The sequence below is a fragment of the Rhinopithecus roxellana genome, chromosome 19 (assembly GCF_007565055.1).
Source record: "Rhinopithecus roxellana isolate Shanxi Qingling chromosome 19, ASM756505v1, whole genome shotgun sequence".
NCBI classification, from domain to species: domain Eukaryota; kingdom Metazoa; phylum Chordata; class Mammalia; order Primates; family Cercopithecidae; genus Rhinopithecus; species Rhinopithecus roxellana.
Window position 1 is genome coordinate 57,067,043 of NC_044567.1, and position 20,064 is coordinate 57,087,106.

General features: G+C 48.8%; 1 protein-coding gene across 1 annotated transcript in view; it reads left to right on the forward strand.

Moving 5' to 3' along the window:
• The window catches only part of LOC115894939 (ATP-citrate synthase-like), a 34,107-nt gene extending 14,695 nt beyond the window's left edge, over positions 1-19,412 (forward strand). Inside the window, 11 exon segments of the mRNA XM_030924103.1 lie at positions 4,149-4,253; positions 6,172-6,368; positions 8,168-8,249; positions 9,182-9,292; positions 14,555-14,682; positions 15,284-15,377; positions 17,037-17,121; positions 17,124-17,190; positions 18,893-19,043; positions 19,243-19,249; positions 19,252-19,412. Coding sequence (XP_030779963.1) covers positions 4,149-4,253; positions 6,172-6,368; positions 8,168-8,249; positions 9,182-9,292; positions 14,555-14,682; positions 15,284-15,377; positions 17,037-17,121; positions 17,124-17,190; positions 18,893-19,043; positions 19,243-19,249; positions 19,252-19,412 — 1,188 coding nt within the window.
• The last annotated feature ends 652 nt before the right edge of the window (positions 19,413-20,064 follow it).

The window sequence follows — 20,064 nt, forward strand, 5'->3', positions numbered from 1 at the left end:
ACAGGTAGATCACTGGGTGGGCTGCAGGGGGTGGGGACATGAACTATGCACAGGTAGATCACTGGGCTCTGGGGGTTGGGGACATGAACTGTTCACAGGTAGATCACTGGGTAGGCTCTAGGAGGTGGGGATGGGGACCATGAACTATGCGTAGGTAGATCACTGGGTGGGCTCTGGGGCGGGGGTGGGGGGGGGGGTGGGGGCGTGAACTATGCGCAGGTAGATCACTGGGTGGGCTCTGGGAGGTGGGGGTGGGGACCATGAACTATGCGTAGGTAGATCACTGGACTCTCCGGGGCAGAGGGTGGGGAAGCAGGAACGGCTCCTGTATGATGTCCTGTCACTGCTGCCTGGGACAAAGGGCTGGGAATTTGGGAGTAGCCAGTGGTTTGGGTAGAAATGGTTGGAGACACGTGATCTTCAGAAGTCAGAATAGTGACCCAGGGCAGGTCAGTCTGGGCAGAGGCTGCTTACCTGGGCTTACAAAGAGGCTGCTCAGGCCTGGGACAGTGGCTCATGCCTGTAATCCTAGGACTTACAGGCATGAGGCAGGCAGAGGCAGGAAGATTGCCTGAAGCCAAGAGCTCAAGACCAGCCTAAGCAATAAAGCGAAACCCGTTCTCTACAAAAAGTTTAAAAATTAGTCCAGCCAGGCATGGTGACTCACACCTGTTAGTCTTAGCTACTCAGGAGGCTGAGGTAGGAGGATCGGTTTATCACCCGGGAGTTCAATACTGCAGTTACCTATGATCATTCCATGGCACTCCAGGCTGAGTGGCAGAGCAAGACCCTGTCTTTAAAAACATTCAATAAAGTAAAATAAAATATACCCTGAGCATGGTGGCTTGTGCCTGTTATTCCAGCACTTTGGGAGGTCAAGGCAAGAAGACTGCTTGAGCCCGGGAGACCAGTAAAGCAAGACCCTGTCCCTACAAAAAAAAAAAAAAATTAGCTGGACATGGTGGCATGTGCTGGCTGAGGCAGGATGATCACCTGAGCCCGGGAGGTCAAGGCTACAGTGAGTTGTGATTACACCACTGCACTTAAGCCTAGGCAACAGAGACTCTAAATAAATAAATAAATGTTAAATAAATGTTAAATAAATAAATGAGGCGGCTCAGGCTCCACCCCACCCCCACTATATCCTCTCTGTGCTATCCATAACTGGCTTGAAAACCGGGTGGATGCCATGGCTTGTGTTTGTTGGAAGGCAGTGGTGGGGGGATTGTTTGAGGCTAGGCGTTCAAGACCAACTTGAACAACACAGCAAGACCTTGTCTCTACTTAAAAAGGATTAGCCAGGCATGGTGGCACTCACTAGTCCCAGCTGCTAGGGAGGCTAAGGTAGGAGGATCGCTTGAGCTCAGGAGGTTGAGGCTGCAGCATGCTGTGATCATGCCCTTGCACTCCAGCCTGGGCAGCAGAGCAAGATCCAGATCCTGTCTCAAAAACAAAAAAACAAAAGGAAAAACAAATCAGGATTAAAGCACTTTATTTTATTTATTTATTTTTTGAGACAGGGCCTCACTCTGTCACACAGCCTCCGCCTCCCAGGCTCGAGTGATTCTCGTGCCTCAGCCTCCCGAGTAGCTGGGATTACAAGTACACATGCCACTACACCTGGCTTTTTTTTTTTTTTTTTTTTTTTTTTTATAGAGATGGAGTTTCACCATGTTGGCCAAACTGGTCTCGAATTCCTGGCCTCAAGTGATCCACTCACCTTGGCCTCCCAAAGTGCTGGGATTACAGGAGTGAGCCACTGTACCCAGCCTATTTTAATTAATTTTTTTTTAATCAGTCAGCTTCCTAAGCCAGAGGAGGCCCAGAGAGACTCCAACATTTCATGATAAAAATATTATGTATTTATTATAGAACAGTTTCAGAATACTGATAAATATTGTTTTGTTGAAAATAAACACTTGAGGTCCCATTTCAGAAAAACATGACTGCTGCTATGAGAGTATGTCCTTATCTACACCTTTTTCTAGATTTGAGCAAAGGGAATAATACTGTATGCCACTCCTATAATCTGCTTTCTTCAGTTGCTCTTTCCACATCAATAAGCATTTACTAGCAGCATCACTTTTGCTTTTGCAAATCTTGTGATGGGCAATCTCAGATTAACATTTGCCTATATCCTTAATTATTCCCTAAGCATAAATTTCTAGAAGTTGAACTACTGCATCAGAAGGTGCAGGTTTGAGGCTGGGTACGGTGGCTCACACCTGGAATCCCAGGACTTAGGGAGGCCAAGGTGGGTGGATCATTTGAGGTCAGGAGTTCGAGACCAGCCTAGCCACCGTCTCTACTAAAAATAAAAAAAATAGCCAGGTATGGTGGCGGGCACCTGTAGTGCCAGCTACTTGGGACACTGAGGCAGGAGAATGACTTGAATCTGGGAGGTGGAAGTTGCAGTGAGCCAAGGTTGTGCTATTGTACTCCAGCCTGGGCAACAAGAGTGAGACTCCATCTCAAAAAAAAATAAAATAAAATTAGGATATTGATTATTTTGTTGAAAATTATCACCTGATCCCAGACTGGCTTGAGTTTATGACCGAAGAACATAAAATTGTTTTGATATCTAGAGGAAGTGAAAAAGAAAACACATTTGTTGAAATGGAGTCTCTCTCCGTCACCCAAGCTAGAGTGAGTACAGTGGGGTGATCTCGGTTCACTGCAACCTCCACCTCCCGGGTTCAAGCAGTTCTCCTGTCTCAGCCTCCCAAGTAGCTGATACTACAGGCGCCTGCCACCATGCCTGGCTAATTTTTGTATTTTCAATAGAGATGGGGTTTCACCTTTTTGGTCAGGCTGGTTTCAAACTCCAGACCTAAGGTGATCCACCCGCCTGGGCCTCCCAAAGTGTTGGGATTACAGGCGTGAGCCACCGCGCCCGGCTGCTACTTATTTGGTCTAGGGCAGAGGCTGGCAAATTGCAGCCCAAGGCAAAACCTAGCACATCACCTAGTTTTAGGGTTGTTTTTTGTTTGTTTTTTGAGATGGAATTTTGCTCTCGTTGCCCAGGCTGGAGTGCAGTGGTGCGATCTCGGCTCACCACAACCTCCGCCTCCCAGGTTCAAGCGATTCTGCTGCCTCAGCCTCCTGAGTAGCTGGGATTATAGGCATGCACCACTATGCCCAGCTAATGGGTCTCCCCGTGTTGCCCAGGCTGGCCTTGAACTGTTGGGCTCAAGGAATCCACCTGCCTTAGACTCCCAAAGTGCTGGGATTACAGGCATGAGCCACTCCACCTGGCCCCTACAATACTATCTTGACCCTTTATAGAAGTTTGCTGGCCCTGGTTTAGAGCCAAAGAGAGATGATTCCTGGATCTGTCCCATGCCCCTCCCACCCCGTCTCTGGGCTGAGTGTAGAAGCAGCTCATTTCTCTTAAACGCTGACCCTGTCCTATGGGGATGGTGACAAGACTCGGAGGGTACCATGGAGAAAAGCCTTAGATAGCTGCTTTATGAGCAGGCACAGGAACAGGTGGACAACAGGAGGGTGTGAGCTTTTGGGTGAGAATGAACGTAGCTGCTATGACTGTAGCAGGGATTCTGAAATATCTGCCTCTGTTGGGTGGATCACTACGGTGTTAGCTAGTGGAGATCAGTTTCGGCTATCCACCACCTGTGTTTTCAGGAGATGATTAGAGTGATCAGGAGCAGAGGCCTGTGGGAAAAATGAGATGCATATTGGTTTTGTTTTTTTGTTTTGTTTTGTTTTTGTTTTTGAGATAGAGTCTCTCTCTGTTGCCCAGGCTGGAGTGCAGTGGTGCCATCTCAGCTCACTGCAACCTCCACCTCCCGGGCTCAAGCAATTCTCCTGCCTCAGCCTCCCTAGTAGTTGGGATTACAGGCACACACCACCATGCCCAGCTAATTTTTGTATTTTTAGTAGAGACGGGGTTTTGCCATGTTGGCCAGGCTGGTCTTGAATTCCTGACCTTAGAAGATCCACCCTCCTCGGTCTCCCAAAGTGCTGGGATTACAAACATGAGCCACCGCGCCCGACTGACATGCATATTGTTATATTCTTGGACCCTGGAAGGGAACATGGGGAATGGGAGGTGGGCCCTTGAACGGTGCTGTCTTGTTGCCCTTTCTGAGGCAGAAAGTTAACGGGAAGGGACTCTTGTCATCCTCTAGATCCGGACCATCGCCATCATAGCCGAAGGCATCCCTGAGGCCCTCACAAGAAAGCTGATCAAGAAGGCGGACCACAAGGGAGTGACCATCATCGGACCTGCCACTGTGAGCTTCCTGTCCAGAAAGCCTTTTACGTTCGATGCTATCTTATGAAGTTCAATGCCCTTAGGAAGTTTACTTTTTGACTCCTCTATCTCCCTCCTAGGTTGAGAAGGTTCCGGAAGTATTTGTTGAAAATCATTCTGTCCATTTTTAGCTTTTTTTTTTGAGACAGAGTCTCACTGCAACGCCTAGGCTGGAGTGCAATGGCGTGATCTTGGCTCACTGCAGCCTCCGCTTCCGGGTTCAAGTGATTCTCCTGCCTCAGCCTCCCAAGTAGCTGGGATTACAGGCGTGCGACACCATACCCAGCTAATTTTTGTGTTTTTAGTAGAGACGGGGTTTCACTGTATTGGTCAGGCTGGTCTCAAACTCCTGACGTCGGGTGATCCACCCACCTCAGCCTCCCAAAGTGCTGGAATTACAGGTGTGGGCCAACGTGCCTGGCCCATTTTTAGATTTTTGTTTTTGTTTTTGTTTTTTTTGTTTTTTGTTTTTTTTTTTTTTTGAGATGGAGTCTCATTCTGTTGCCCAGGCTGGAGTGCAGTGGCATGATCTTAGCTCACTGCATCCTCTGCCTCCTGGGCAGTTATTTTTTTAAAGGACTCTCTCCCTAGTCCATATCACCTTTATGGTTTCAGGGAGCTAATGCGTAATTTTTTAGTATTTGTCTACCTTCATACAACCATAGCATAGTCTTTGCTAAAGCAAAGAATAAACTGCCTGGTAGCCCAAAGTCTTCATATAAGAAAAAATTATTATTTTTTGGGGGGTAGCGGGGACAGAGTCTCACTCTGTTGCCCAGGCTAGAGTGCAGTGGTGCAATCTTGGCTCACTGCAACTTCCACCTCCTGGGTTCAAACCATTCCCCTACCTCAGCCTCCCGAGTAGCTGGGACTACAGGCGGCTGCCACCATGGCCAGCTAATTTTTGTATTTTTAGTAGAGGCGGGGTTTCACTATATTGGCCAGGCTGGTCTCGAACTCCTGACCTCAAATGATCCACCCCACCCACCTCTGCCTCCCAAAGTCCTGGAGTTACAGGCGTGAGCCACCGTGCTTGGCCTTTGTTTTTTGTTGTTGTTGTTTATTTGTTTGTTTTTCCTTTGAGCTGGAGTCTTGCTCTGTTACCTAGGCTGGAGTGCAGTGGCACAATCTTGGCTCACTACAGCCTCTGCCTCCTTGGTTCAAGAAATTCTCCTGCCTCAGCCTCCTGAGGAGCTGGGACTACAGGTGTGAACTACCACGCCTGGCTAATTTTTGTATTTTTAGTAGAGACAGGGTTTCACCATGTTAGCCAGGCTGGTCTCAAACTCCCAACCTCAGGTAATCTGCCCCCTTCAGCCTCCAAAAGTGTTGGAATTGCAGGAGTGAGCCACCATGCCTGGCTGAAATTATTCTTTGAATTATGTTTTGTTTGTTTTTTTAAGAAGCAGGGTCTCACTGTGTTGCTGGAGTGCAGTGGCTTTTCACAGGTGCAGTTATAGCACACTTCAGCAGCCCTGAACTCTTAAGCTTGAGCAGTCTCCCTGCCTCAGCCTCCTGAGTAGCTGGGATTACAGAAGTGTTCCTCTACACCTGGCTTATTTTTACTTCTTACTGTAGTAAAAAGTTGAAGCTAGTATTTATTTCCAAAGAGCTGAGATTACAGGCCTGAGCCACTGTGCCGGGCTGAGTATACGTATCTTAACCTGAATTAGTGAGCCATGTTTTACAAATAAGGTTGTCTTTTGTTCTGTATAATGTCTCTTGAGAGAGAGGAGACTTTCCTAAGCAGGAAACCCAATGGGCAAGTGTGATTCCTCTTCGTCATTCTCTCCCCAGCCTGGCCAGAGAGGGCTGGGCAGTAATGCAGGGGCTTTGTGATTCTTTGTGGTGAATCTAGAAGTCATCTTCCTCCCTGATTGTGGTTTCTGCCCCCACAGGTTGGAGGCATCAAGCCTGGGTGCTTTAAGATTGGGAACACGGGTGGGATGCTGGACAACATCTTGGCCTCCAAATTGTACCGCCCAGGCAGCGTGGCCTATGTCTCACGTTCTGGAGGCATGTCCAACGAGCTCAACAATATCATATCTCGGACCACGGATGGCGTCTATGAGGGTGTGGCCATTGGTGGGGACAGGTAATCACTTGGGAAGCCAAGGAGGGGCTTCCCACATTGAGAGCGGCAGGCTAGGAGGTGACGCTGTGTCCTGCAGGCTGCTCGCTGCCCCTGAGTTCCAGGCCCACAGGAATGCTGCTGAAGTCTAAACAATGGGGGCATCACTGCTCTTGTCTCAGGACTGACAGAGCATGAAATCGGAAAGCACAGAACAGGGCAATGTGCAGGAGAGGAGACTGGGCTTTGGGGATAATTTTGTTTGTTGTGATTGGCCACAGGGAGGCAGCAGAGTGCAGTGGTTAGGAGGACCAGTTCTGAAATTGGATTGAAGAGGTTCAAATCCCATTTTCCCTCTTTAGTAGGGGGTGGGTGGCAGGGGCCATCCTGGGAGCCGGTTACTTAACCTCCCTAGACCTCCATCAAATGGGTAAATAATACCCCCACCTCATGGGGTCACTGGAGGAATAAATGAGGTGTAATACATGGAAGTGTCTGAGCCAGGGCCTGCTCTCAGTAGGTGCTCAGTGAGTTTTTATGGTAGTTAATACTAGTATCCTCATTATTTTTGTTAGTGGGAACCCTGATCAGTAGGTCATGAATAGAGTATTATATCTTAGAGTAACATCTGGCACTTAGTAAGTCCATAATAAATGTTAGCCATTATTGTTTATTATTCCTACTGTTACTACTGCTGTCGGGCTTAGAAACCAAACGCTGTTGAGATAGAGTCACCTTGTCTGTCTGCCTGGCTCTACCACATGATTTCTGACAGGATGCCTGGGTGAGGAAGAACTCTCACCAAGGTCTTTAGGGGTGTGGCCTGGGAATCCCCAGTCCTTGGGTACTGCCTGACCAAAGGCTCCGGGAATAAGTCTAGGAAATGCTGCTTGTTTAGATTGTCTTCTTAGATTTATAATGATCATATCAAAAGACATGAAGAGGCCTAGAACAGTGGCTTATGCCTGTCATCCCAGCACTTTGGGAGGCTTAGGTAGGAGGATTGTTTCAGCCCAGAAATTCGAGACCAGCTGAGGCAGCACAGTGAGACCCCCATCTCTACCAAAAAAAAGGTAGCCAGATGTGGTGGCATGTGCCAGTAGTGCCAGCTACTCTGGAGGCTGAGGCAGGAGGATCGCTTGAACCCGGGAGGCAGAGGTTGCAGTGCACCAAGATTGCACCACTACACTCAAGCCTGGGTGAAAGAGCAAGACTTCATCTCAGAAAGAAAGAAAATATGTGTGTGTTCTTAGATTTTTTTCTTTTTAGACGATCAAAAAATTCAAGCGATCCTCCCGCCTCAGCCTCCCGAGTAGCTGGGACTGTACAAGTGCTCACCACCACACCTGGTTGATTTTTGTGTTTTTAGTAGAGACGGGGTTTCACCATGTTGGCCAGGCTGGTCTGGAACTCCTGACCTCAGGTGATCTACCCTCCTGGGCCTCCCAAAGTGCTGGAATTACAGGCGTGAGCCACTGCCCCTGGCCGGAATTTGTGGATATATTTTAAAACAACTGCACCAGGGTGTGCTTTCTCTGTCATCTCTTACTACTGAGTGAACCTCTCTGGGCTTATTTTGTGCCCAGTCTTTTCCTTTGCAAGTTAGATAGCTCCAACTCCTTCCCTCCTCTTTCTTCCCTTCTGCTCCATTTGCTACCTTCTCCCTCCTACCCCATTCTTACTGGGGCATCTCTGGACCCTTACCAGCCATCCACACCCCCCCAAAATCCAGTGTTCCCAGTACAAGTGTGCTTCCTAACCCTATACACACTTTCCCATGCCTTCTCCTGATCCTGTATCCTGATACTCCCTGCTCTCAACAGGTATCCAGGCTCCACATTCATGGATCATGTGTTACGCTATCAGGACACTCCAGGAGTCAAAATGATTGTTGTTCTTGGAGAGGTGAGTTACTTCAAAAAATATATATATATATGATTTTAAAACTGTAATGCATGATCTCAGTTTTCAAAAAATTTAAACATTTTGGTTACATGTAACTTAAAGGGACAGTCCCTGGTAATCCCACCCTCTAGATGCTGGGGCCTCGAGGTTGTCACTATTAGTACTGCCATTTATGTTTCAGAGAAAGGAGTTCTTACCTCCCAGTGTCCCAGACTTTAGCGCCAGTAAGAGAGAAGCTCCGCTCTGGCTGGCCGTGGTCTCTACCTGGTGGGCAGTGAAAAGCTGGAGTAAAAAGTGCATTTTTTTGCCCAGGTATGGTGGCTCACACCTGTAATCCTTCCAGCACTTTGGGAGGGTGAGACAGGTGGGTCACGTGATCAGGAATTCTAGACCATCCTGGCCTACGTGGTGAAAACCCATCTCTACTAAAAATATAAAAATTAACCAGGCACTTGTAATCCCAGCCACTCGGGAGGCTGAGGTGGGAGAATCACTTGAACCCAGGAGGTAGAGGTTGCAGTGAACAGAGATCACGCCACTGCCCTCCAGCCTGGGAGGCAGAGCAAGACTCTGGGGAAAAAAAAACAAAACAAAACGCTTTTTTAAAAATTTGATGACTTTTGGATAGAACAGTTAAAAAAAAATTTTCTAAATACTGAAAAATGTGGGAGTCCCATAACTCCATCCCTTGTTTGCACCTCTGAAGGCAGGTCTAATCCTAAATCATGTTATATCTCTAGATCAGGAAGGGGGAGTCCCAGAGATTCCTCTAGGAGACCTGCTGTTTGTTCCTTTAGAAATCCTCCTTGTATCCGGGCTGAAACTAAACTCCTTTTATTTGGCCGAAGCCCGTGTCCCTCCATTTTCTATCCAGTTTTTACGTCAGGATGGGCTCCACTAACAGCTTTTTCTCATTCCCCATTCCTTGGCAGATTGGGGGCACTGAGGAATATAAGATTTGCCGGGGCATCAAGGAGGGCCGCCTCACCAAGCCCATCGTCTGCTGGTGCATTGGGACCTGTGCCACCATGTTCTCCTCTGAGGTATGGCTGAGATGGGTCACTCCCGGGCTGGGAGTGGGGATTGCAAGGGGGCATTTGAGGTGAACCATGTAGTCATCTTATTAAGCAGCTAGTTCCTTCAAGAAACGTTTGTTACTTGCTTGGTTACTGCAAAAGTCCAGCCAGGGCCCTGCTCTCATCCAGTTGGAGGAGACCAGTTTATAAGCAGATTAAAGCCAGAATCGGCCGGGCGCGGTGGCTCAAGCCTGTAATCCCAGCACTTTGGGAGGCCGAGACGGGCGGATCACGAGGTCAGGAGATCGAGACCATCCTGGCTAACATGGTGAAACCCCGTCTCTACTAAAAATACAAAAAACTAGCCGGGCGACGTAGCGGGCGCCTGTAGTCCCAGCTACTTGGGAGGCTGAGGCAGGAGAATGGCGTGAACCCGGGAGGCGGAGCTTGCAGTGAGCTGAGATCCAGCCACTGCACTCCAGCCCGGGCGGCAGAGCGAGACTCCATCTCAAGAAAAAAAAAAAAAAAAAAGCCAGAATCAGGCTCTGAGTCTCTGCTTGGCATAGGTAGCAACCAGCTGTCTGGAGAAGTTGAGATGGCCTCCCTGGGAAGGTGATGTTTGAACTGTAGTTTAGGGGATGAGAAGGGCTTTGCTGATGGAAAGGAGGCTGAGGAGGGAGAAGGACACAGCCTGAGCTCAGCTGGGTGGGGCTTGTTGAGATGTTTTGTGTGGGGAGAGGTGGTAGAAGGAAAGGTTTGTTCTTCATGTGTTAAAATGATAAAATGTATGTGAAAGTGCCTGGCGGCACCTGATACTGTTGAGTATAAACACTCCTTAGGCTTCTGCTGTCTGCTAAGCTTCTGAGCTATCTGTCTTCTGCTGGGGGATCATACACGAGACTTCAGCCCCTGTGCTTCGGCTTAGAGAACCCTCTACCACGTTGAAGGTGGCCCACGTGATGATGATGATGAAATTGAAGGAAAAGCCGGGCATGGTGGCTCATGCCTGTAATCCCAGCACTTTGGGAAGCCGAGGTGGGAGGATCACCTGAGGTTGGGAGTTCGAAACCAGCCTGACCAACATGGAGAAACCTCGTCTCTACTAAAAATACAGAACAAGTCGGGCATGGTGGCACATGCCTGTAATCCCAGCTACTCAGGAGGCTGAGGCAAGATAATCACTTGAACCCGGGAGTTGGAAGTTGCAGTGAGCTGAGATCGCGCCATTGTACTCCATCCTGGGCTACAAGAGCAAAACTCCATCTCAAAAAGGAAACAACCACTCATCACCCAATTAGTTTATCAATAGTTATCAAGCACCCTGTGAGTGTAGGGCCTTCTCTTATTGCTGTGTATATAAAAAGGTAAAGCCTTCAAGGCTTCCTGCAATCATGAGAATCCTTAACCCTAAAGTTTTCCTACCGGTAAGCTATTGTCACTCTTCCTAGAATGCATGTTTTTCCCCTTCAGATTCCTGCCCACCTCAGAGTGGCAGTATTTGTCCAGTTGTCAAGTGCGTGTCTCCTTTGAGTGAGTAATTCCACTTTTGCAGATTTACTCCATGGGTATACATGCAGAGTGTTTCAAAGTATGTGTACAATAATACTCTGCAGTATCATAACGGTAAAAACTGGAAACAACTTTTTTTTTTTTTTTTTGAGACAGAGTCTCACTCTGTCGCCCAGGCTGGAGTGCAATGGTGTGATCTCGGCTCACTGCAACCTCTGCCTCCTGGGTTCAAGTGATTCTCCTGCCTCAGCCTCCTGAGTAGCTGGGATTACAGGCGCATGCCACCATACCCAGCTAATTTTTGTATTTTCAGTAGAGATGGGGTTTTACCTTGTTGGTCAGGCTGGTCTCGAACTCCTGACCTTGTGATCTGCCTGCCTTGTCCTCCCAAAGTGCTGGGATTACAGGCGTGAGCCACCGTGCCTGGCCTGGAAACAACTTACATGCTTACCAGGAGGGTACTGTCAGCATGGCATATCCACAAACTAATGGAAAACGGGGCAGGCATGCAAAGAAGGAGGTGGAACTTGATATGTTGATACAGAAAGAGTTTAAGATACATTACCTGTAAGAAGGGGCAGAGTTCAGTAAATGCTTACAATATCCATTTTGTACAAACTGTGTGTGTGTGTGGGGGGGTTATTTTTATTTTTTTTCCCAAGTAAGTAAAAGGGAAGGAGAGGTCCAGAATCATCCTGCCCATCCCTCCAGGGTGAGCTCTGCTTGCACAGGCTTTAAAATCAGACCTTGGCAGATCTGTGTAGCCAGACGTGGTGGCTGGTGCATATAATGCCAGCTACTCGGGAGGCTGAGGCAGGAGAATGGCTTGAACCCGGGAGGCGGAGGATGCAGTGAGCCGAGATCAGATCTTTAAAATCAGATATTGGTAGACCTGGGCAAGTCATTTAGCCTCTTGGTAACTGTTTCCTGAGCTGTAAAATGAGGATGCTGCAAGGTTGTTGTATGACTTAAATGAGAAAGTAATTGTAAAGGTCTGGCGTGCATAGGTCTTAGAAACTGTTCCTTTCCATGCCTTGTCAGTCCACTTATTCCATGAAGCTGTCCCTGATTCTCCTTTATTTATTTATTTATTTATTTAATTTATTTTTTGAGACAGAGTCTCACTCTGTCGCCCAGGCTAGAGTGCAGTGGTACGATCTCGGCTCACTGCAACCTCTGCCTCCCTGGTTCAAGTGATTCCCTTGCTTCAGCCTCCCAAGTAGCTGGAATTACAGGCGCCTGCCACCACGCCCGGCTAACTTTTGTATTTTTGGTAGAGACAGGGTTTCACCATGTTGGCCAGGCTGGTCTTGAACTCCTGACTTCAGGTGATCCACCTGCCTCGGCTTCCCAAAGTGCTGGGATTACAGCCGTGAGTTACCTCACCCAGCCGATTCTCTTTCTTCTTGAGTGCTCTCTCCCAACTCCATACTCACCCAACAACCAAAAATCAATCAGCCTCCCCATTGTTTCTCCTGGCTTGCTTCGCATTACCCGCCCCTCCACCTTTCCAACCCACCTCCGCATCCCCACCGTGATCAGGACACTTCTAAGAGGGTGAGCACCTCACATTTCAGTATCTGGCCGGCACTCATCGCCCCATGGGTGGGATGGGTCCTTGAATTAGTTTAGGTTTTTTTTTGGTTTTTTGGTTGTTGTTTTTTTTTTCTGAGACGGAGTCTTGCTCTGTCACCCAGGTTGTAGTGCAGTGGTGCAATCTGGCTCACTGCAGGCTCCGCCTCCCGGGTTCATGCCATTCTGCTGTCTCAGCCTCCGGAGTAGTTGGGACTACAGGCGCCCACCACCACACTCAGCTAATTTTTTTGTATTCTTTTAGTAGAGATGGGGTTTCACCGTGTTAGCCAGGATGGTCTCGATCTCCTGACCTCGTGATCCACCTGTCTCGGCCTCCCATAGTGCTGGGATTACAGGCATGAGCCACCACGCCTGGCCCTTTAGTTTTGGTTTTTAAATAATTCATCTCCCTTTTAGAAATTTTGGTTTTAGTTTTGAGAAATCCAGAGTTAAAGAAACTTAACTTCCTTAAACCCAGGGTTTCTGAATATAGAATCTCTTCTCCTTCCCACCCATCTGTGGATACAGATTAAATCCTACAAAGAACGCATTGGGAACCCATGCTTTAAGGTGTCTTTCAACCTTTGCTTACAGAGCAGCAGTTCCTAACCTTTTCACCTTTTTGTTCTATTTGCATGGTGAAGAGCACAGGCTGAGGCCAGGTTGCCTAGGTTCAAGTGCTACCACATACTACCTATGTGACCTGGGATAAATCACTTTACCCATCTGTGCTCCCATTTCCTTTTTTATAGGAAACGATCATAGCTACTGAGATTGAATGAGTAAAACTCTTAGAAAAGTGCCTGAACATAGTGTTATGTAAACAGGTTAGGTAGTACTATGATTACCCTCTGCACCCCATCCTAAGACAAGGCTTTGCATCAGATGTCTTGTGTGTTAATTTCCTCCATCGCTTGGTTAAAGGCACAGTCAACGCTGGGCGTGCTGGCTCACGCCTGTAATCCCAGCAGCTTGGGAGGCTGAGGTGGGTGGATTGCTTGAGTCCAGGAGTTGGAGACCAGCCTGGACAACATGGCGAAACCCCGTCTCTACTAAAAATACAAAAAACTTGTAGCCAGGCCTACGCCTGTGATGGCATACGCCTGTAGTTCCAGCTACATGGGAGTAGGTGGAGAATCACCTGAGCCCGGGAGGTTGAAGCTGCAGTGAGCCAAGATAGCGCCACTGCATTCCAGCCTGGGTAACTAGAGTGAGACCCTGTCTCGAAAAAAAAAAAAAAAGAAAAGAAAAAACAAAGACGCAGTCACCACTTACTTAGTGCTTCTTTTTTTTTTTTTTTTTTTGAGATGGAGTCTTGCTCTTATCACCCTGGCTGGAGTGCAGTGGCACAATCTTGGCTCACTGCAACCTCAGCCTCCCAGGCACATCTCTGTAGTCCCAGCTATTGAGAAGGTTGAGGTGGGAGGATTACCTGAGCCCAAGGAGGCCAAGGTGCCAGTGAACCGTGACTGCATCACTTTATTTCTGCCTGTATGACAGAGTGAGACCCTGTCACTTAAAAAAAAGGGTGGGGGGGCAGGCGTGGTGGTTCACACCTGTAATCCCAGCACTTTGGGAGGCCGAGGCCGGTGGATCACCTGAGGTTAGGAGTTCGAGACCAGCCTGGCCAACATGGCGAAAACCCATCTCTACTAAAACTACAAAAATTAGCTGGGCGTGGTGGCAGGCGCCTATAATCCCAGCTACATGGGTGGCTGAGGCAGGAGAATCGCTGGCACCCAGGAGGCAAAGGTTGCAGTGAGCTGAAATCACGCCATTGCACTCCAGCCTGGGTGACAAGGGCAAGACTTCATCTTAAAACAAAACAAAAAGAAGGTAAGGGTAAAAAAAAAAAAGGAAGATGATTCTGGGGTTGGGCTGCCAGTCTTTGTATCCTGACTTCCATGCACATTAGCTGTGTGACCCTGAGAAAGCTTCTGAACTTCTCTGTACTTCAGTTTCCTCGTCTGTAAAATGGAAATCATCTGTTGTACCTATTCAGTGACCTTGCTTGAGGCTTAAATGAAGTGATTCATGTAAAGTGTTTAGCACAGTGCCAGCCTCACCATTGCTGGCATTAAATGAAGTGATTCATGTAAAGTGTTTAGCACAGTGCCAGCCTATGACCAGTGCTGGCATTTCCCTGGGAATTCTTTGTTCACTCTTGGGGGCTTAGCAGTAAAGCTACTTTCCTTTGCTTTCCAGGTCCAGTTTGGCCATGCTGGAGCTTGTGCCAACCAGGCTTCTGAAACTGCAGTAGCCAAGAACCAGGCTTTGAAGGAAGTAGGAGTGTTTGTGCCCCGGAGCTTTGATGAGCTTGGAGAGATCATCCAGTAAGTGGACCTTGGGGAGGATGCCGGCCTCCCCCTCCTTTCCAAATCCCTCCTGAGACAACAGCCTCTCCCACACAGGGACATCCCATATTCCTGGTCCCTCTTGGTGTCTAGCGCAGCTGTATGGATGGTTCAAAATTCTGTTTCTCTTTGGCTTTCCTTTTGTTTTATTTAGTTTGTGGAAGCAGTAGGTCTAGGCTGGTGTTAAAACGTGTTGAGTTTCTGAGCCTACCTATTTGGCTGGGAGGCGGCAGCCACAGATGAGCGCTCCGCATGAAAATGTTTAGAGAGTGTTACCTATGATCAATAGAGAGTTATTAGATACCCTCTGATCTCTACCCATTTCTACCTCTTAAACCTGTCTGGACTCCCAGCTCTGTCCTTCCTTGCCATCCAGAGACTGGGACGTGAGGTAGTAGGGAGCAGAGGGGCAGGTGCGGTCTTGGCTAGAACTTGTTTTCATTTAGTTCTCAGAATTCAGCAGGTGAGAGTAAACTAAGAAACCTACAGTGTTTGGGTTAGATAGAGCATTCTTGGGATGTCTTACAGAAGCCCAAAATAAAAAAATCCACGTGGATGTGTTTTTTCTCCTGCCTCCCAGGTCTGTGTACGAAGATCTTGTGGCCAACGGAGTCATTGTACCTGCCCAGGAGGTGCCGCCCCCAACCGTGCCTATGGACTACTCCTGGGCCAGGGTAGGTGCCTTGAATGTCCCTAACAGGGTGAACAAGAGAGATCTGTGGGTCTGTGGTGGTGGGTTTCACATTGATTTGCCTCGAACTCTTGGAAACCAGGCCTTCCGTATTAGTCGGGGATCTCTTAAAGGGACAGAACTAATAGGATATATATATATATAAAGGAGAGTTTATGACTCTTGGAAACCAGGCCTTCTGTATTAGTCGGGGATCTCATAGAGGGACAGAACTAATAGGATATATATATAAAGGAGAGTTTATTAGGTATTAACTCACATGATCACAAGGTACCACAATAGGCTGTCTGTAAGCTGAGGAGCAAGGAGAGCCAGTCCGAGTCCCCAAACTGAAGAACTTGGAGTCTGATGTTCGAGGGCAGGAAGCGTCCAGCACAGGAGAACGATGTAGGCTGGGAGGCTAAGCCCATCTCTCTTCTTCATGTTTTTCTGGCTGCTTTATATTCTCTGGAAGCTGATTAGATTGTGCTCACCACATTAAGGGTGGGTCTGCCTTCCCCAGCCCACTGACTCAAATGTTAATGTCTTTTGGCAACACCTACACAGACACACCCAGGATCAATACTTTGTATCCCTCAATCCAGTCAAGTTGACACTTTTGGAGGCCAAGGTGAGAGGATTGCTTGAGACCAGAGTTGAAGGCTGAAGTTAGCCATGACTGTGCCACTGCACTCCATCCTGGGTTACAGAGTAAGACCCTGTCTCTAATTAAAAAAAAAAAAAGTGCTGGGTGCAGTGGCTCATGCCTGTAATCCCACCACTTTGGGAGGCTGGGGTGGGCGGATCACCTGAGGTCAAGAATTCGAGACCAGCCTGGCCAACATGGTGAAACCCCATCTCTACTGAAAAAAATACAAAAATTAGCCAGGCGCAGTGGCGGACTTCTGTAATCCCAGCTACTCGGGAGGCTGAGACAGGAGAATTGCTTGAACCCGGGAGGCAGAGGTTGCAGTGAGCTGAGATAGCACCATTACACTCCAGCCCGGGCGACACAGCAAGACTCTGTCTCAAAAAAAAAAAAAAAAATGAAGCAATGGACTGTGTCTCACACCTATAATCCCAGGGACTTGGGGAGGCTGAGGTGGGAGAATTGCTTGAGCCCAAGAGTTTAAGACCAGCCTGGACAACATAGCAAGACCCTATCTCTAAAAAAAAAAAAAATTAAATTAGCCAGGTGTGGCAGTGCATGCCTTGTTGCCTCAGCTACTAGGAGGCAGAGGCAGGAGGATCGTTTGAGCCTAGCTAGGAGTTTGAGGCTGAAGTGAGCTATGATCGCACCAGTGTACTCCAGCCTGGGCAACAGAGAGACCCTGGTCCCCCTCCAGAAATGAAGCAATGGATATAAACTGCTTAGGTTATTTTCTAGCCCAGCAAATGCTCAGAGAAGGATAGAGATAGTGCTGACAGTGCTGATGCCAAGTGGTACCATGGGTCCTCCTGTTTTCTATGCCCAAAATGATTAATGAAAGGGCTTTTGCACTTCTTTCTTGGGAAAACTTCGTCTGAGAGTTGTTACTTTGCTGCCAGAGTTTAAGACATTCCTGGGGCACTTTGGTTCTGAGAGTACACACAGTGGGGCAGTCCTGGAAGAATCTGCGGTGGTCACCAGGGCCCTGCTTCCCTCTGCCCCATCTCTGCCCAGGAGCTTGGTTTGATCCGCAAACCTGCCTCATTCATGACCAGCATCTGTGATGAGCGAGGACAGGAGCTCATCTACGCGGGCATGCCATCACTGAGGTCTTCAAGGAAGAGATGGGCATTGGCGGGGTCCTTGGCCTCCTCTGGTTCCAGAAAAGGTGAGCATGGAGGGCAGAAGATGACAGGGCCCTGCAGCTCAGAGTTAATGATTTTCCCCCGACAAAGGAGTGGGAGTGGACAGGCCTGGGGAGTGTGTCCAAGGTCAATCTTTGGGGCCACGGGTCAATTGAAAGGGCAGAGGAAGGACACTTAAGCTATGAGCCACTGCACCTGGCCAAATGCAGAACTCTTGACAGCAAGATAGAGGTTAGGCAGGAGAGAACTGGAAAATGTGGTGGCCTAAGGAGTGTGGGCCTCATGACACTGCTGAACAGATAGAGAGTACCTTATGGGCCAGGCGTGGTGGCTCACGCCTGTCATCCCAATACTTTGGGAGGCCGAGGTGGGTGGATCACCTGAGGTCAGGAGTTCAAGACCAGCCTGGCCAACATGGTGAAACCCTGTCTCTACTAAAAATACAAAAAATTAGCTGGGCATGGGCCGGGCGTGGTGGCTCACGCCTGTAATCCCAGAACTTGGGGAGGCCGAGGCGGGTGGATCACAAGGTCAGGAGATCGAGACCATCCTGGCTAACACGGTGAAACCCCATCTCTACTAAAAATACAAAAAGTTAGCCGGGCATGGTGGTGGGCACCTGTAGTCCCAGCTACTTGGGAGGTTGAGGCAGGAGAATGGCATGAACCCGGGAGGTGGAGCTTGCAGTGAGCTGAGACCGCGCCACTGCACTCCAGTCTGGGAGACACAGCGAGACTCCGTCTCAAAAAAAAAAAAAAAAAAAAATTAGCTGGGCATGGTGGTGCATGCCTGTAATCCCAGCTACTCAAGGAGACTGAGGCAGGAGAATCACTTGAACCTAGGAGGTGGAGGTTGCAGTGAACCAAGATCGCGCCATTGCACTCCAGCCTGGGCAACAAGAGCAAAAATACTCCATCTCAAAAAAAAAGAAAAGAGGCCAGGCTCGGTGGCTCAAGCCTGTAATCCCAGCACTTTGGGAGGCTGAGACGGGCGGATCACGAGGTCAGGAGATCGAGACTATCCTGGCTAACACGGTGAAACCCCGTCTCTACTAAAAAATACAAAAAACTAGCTGGGCGAGGTGGCGGGCGCCTGTAGTCCCAGCTACATGGGAGGCTGAGGCAGGAGAATGGCGTAAACCCGGGAGGCGGAGCTTGCAGTGAGCTGAGATCCCGCCACTGCACTCCAGCCTGGGGGACAGAGTGAGACTCCGTCTCAAAAAAAAAAAAAAAAAAAAAAACTCTGGTTTCAAACTCTATTTTACAAACAGTATTTGGGGCCGGGCATGGTGGCTCATGCCTGTATGTAATCCCAGCACTTTGGGAGGCCAAGGTGGGCAGATCACTTGAGGCCAGGAGTTCAAGACCAGCCTGGCCAACATAGCAAAATCTTATCTCTACTAAAAATACTAAAATTAGACTGGCACAGTGGTGCATACCTGTAGTCCCAGCTTCTTAGGAGGTTGAGGCAGGCAAATTGCTTGAACCTAGGAGGTGGAGGTTGCAGTGAGCCAAGATTGTACTACTGCACTCCAGCCTGGGCGACAGAATGAGACTCTGTCTAAAGAAAAGAATCAGGAGGTTTTGCCTGAGAGTTGTGTGGTAGTATTAGACTTGGATTGGCAGTTACCCATCTTGGATTTGAATGACTTGTTTAGAGAGATGGGAGAAAGTACGAGCGTGGTCTTGTGGACCATCTCCTGGCTTTCATTCCCCCGGCTTCCAGGTTGCCTAAGTACTCTTGCCAGTTCATTGAGATGTGTCTGATGGTAACAGCTGATCATGGGCCAGCTGTCTCTGGAGCCCACAACACCATCATTTGTGCGCGAGCTGGGAAAGACCTGGTCTCCAGCCTCACCTCGGGGCTGCTCACCATCGTAAGTACTGTCATCCTGGGAGGTAAACAGTGGGGACACTGGGCCTTGGCCTCATGCTGCTTTGCCACAGCAGGGCCCTAGAAGGAGCCCCTGAGTGTAAAACCCAGTGTTCAGGCCCATTCAGAACACACTGGGTTGGTTTGCCCAGCTGAAGGAAACTCTTAAAGCTCAAGGCAACATGCACTTGTTTCTCCTGCAGGGGGATCGGTTGGGGGTGCCTTGGATGCAGCTGCCAAGATGTTCAGTAAAGCCTTTGACAGTGGCATTATCCCCATGGAGTTTGTGAACAAGATGAAGAAGGAAGGGAAACTGATCATGGGCATTGGTCACCGAGTGAAGTCGGTGAGTTGTTACTCTCCTAAAAAGTAGGATAGAGGCCGGGCGCAGTGGCTCATGCCTGTAATCCCAGCACTTTGGGAGGCCAAGGCGAGTGGATCACCTGAGGTTGGGAGTTGGAGACCAGCCTGACCAACATGGAGAAAACCCCTTCTCTATCAAAAATACAAAAAAATTAGCCGGGCATGGTGGTGCATGCCTGTAATCCCAGCTACTTAGGAGGCTGAGGTAGGAGAATTGCTTGAACCTGGGAAGTGGAGGTTGTGGTGAGCCGAGATCACGCTATTGCACTCCAGCCTGGGCAACAAGAGCGAAATTCTATCTCAAACAACAACAAAGTGGGATGGATCTGCTGGGTGGGTGGTGATAGGGGACATTAATTTATTTGGGAGAATACCTAAGCTTTCAACTCCCAACATACAAAGCTTTGGATGTGTTGACAGATGCCAAATACAAGGCAGCTATTGGCCGGGCACGGTGGCTCAAGCCTGTAATCCCAGCACTTTGGGAGGCCGACATGGGCGGATCATGAGGTCAGGAGATCGAGACCATCCTGGCTAACACGGTGAAACCCCGTCTCTACTAAAAAATACAAAAGATAGCCGGGCGAGGTGGCGGGCGCCTGTAGTCCCAGCTACTCGGGAGGCTGAGGCAGGAGAATGGCATCAGCCTGGAGGCGGAGCTT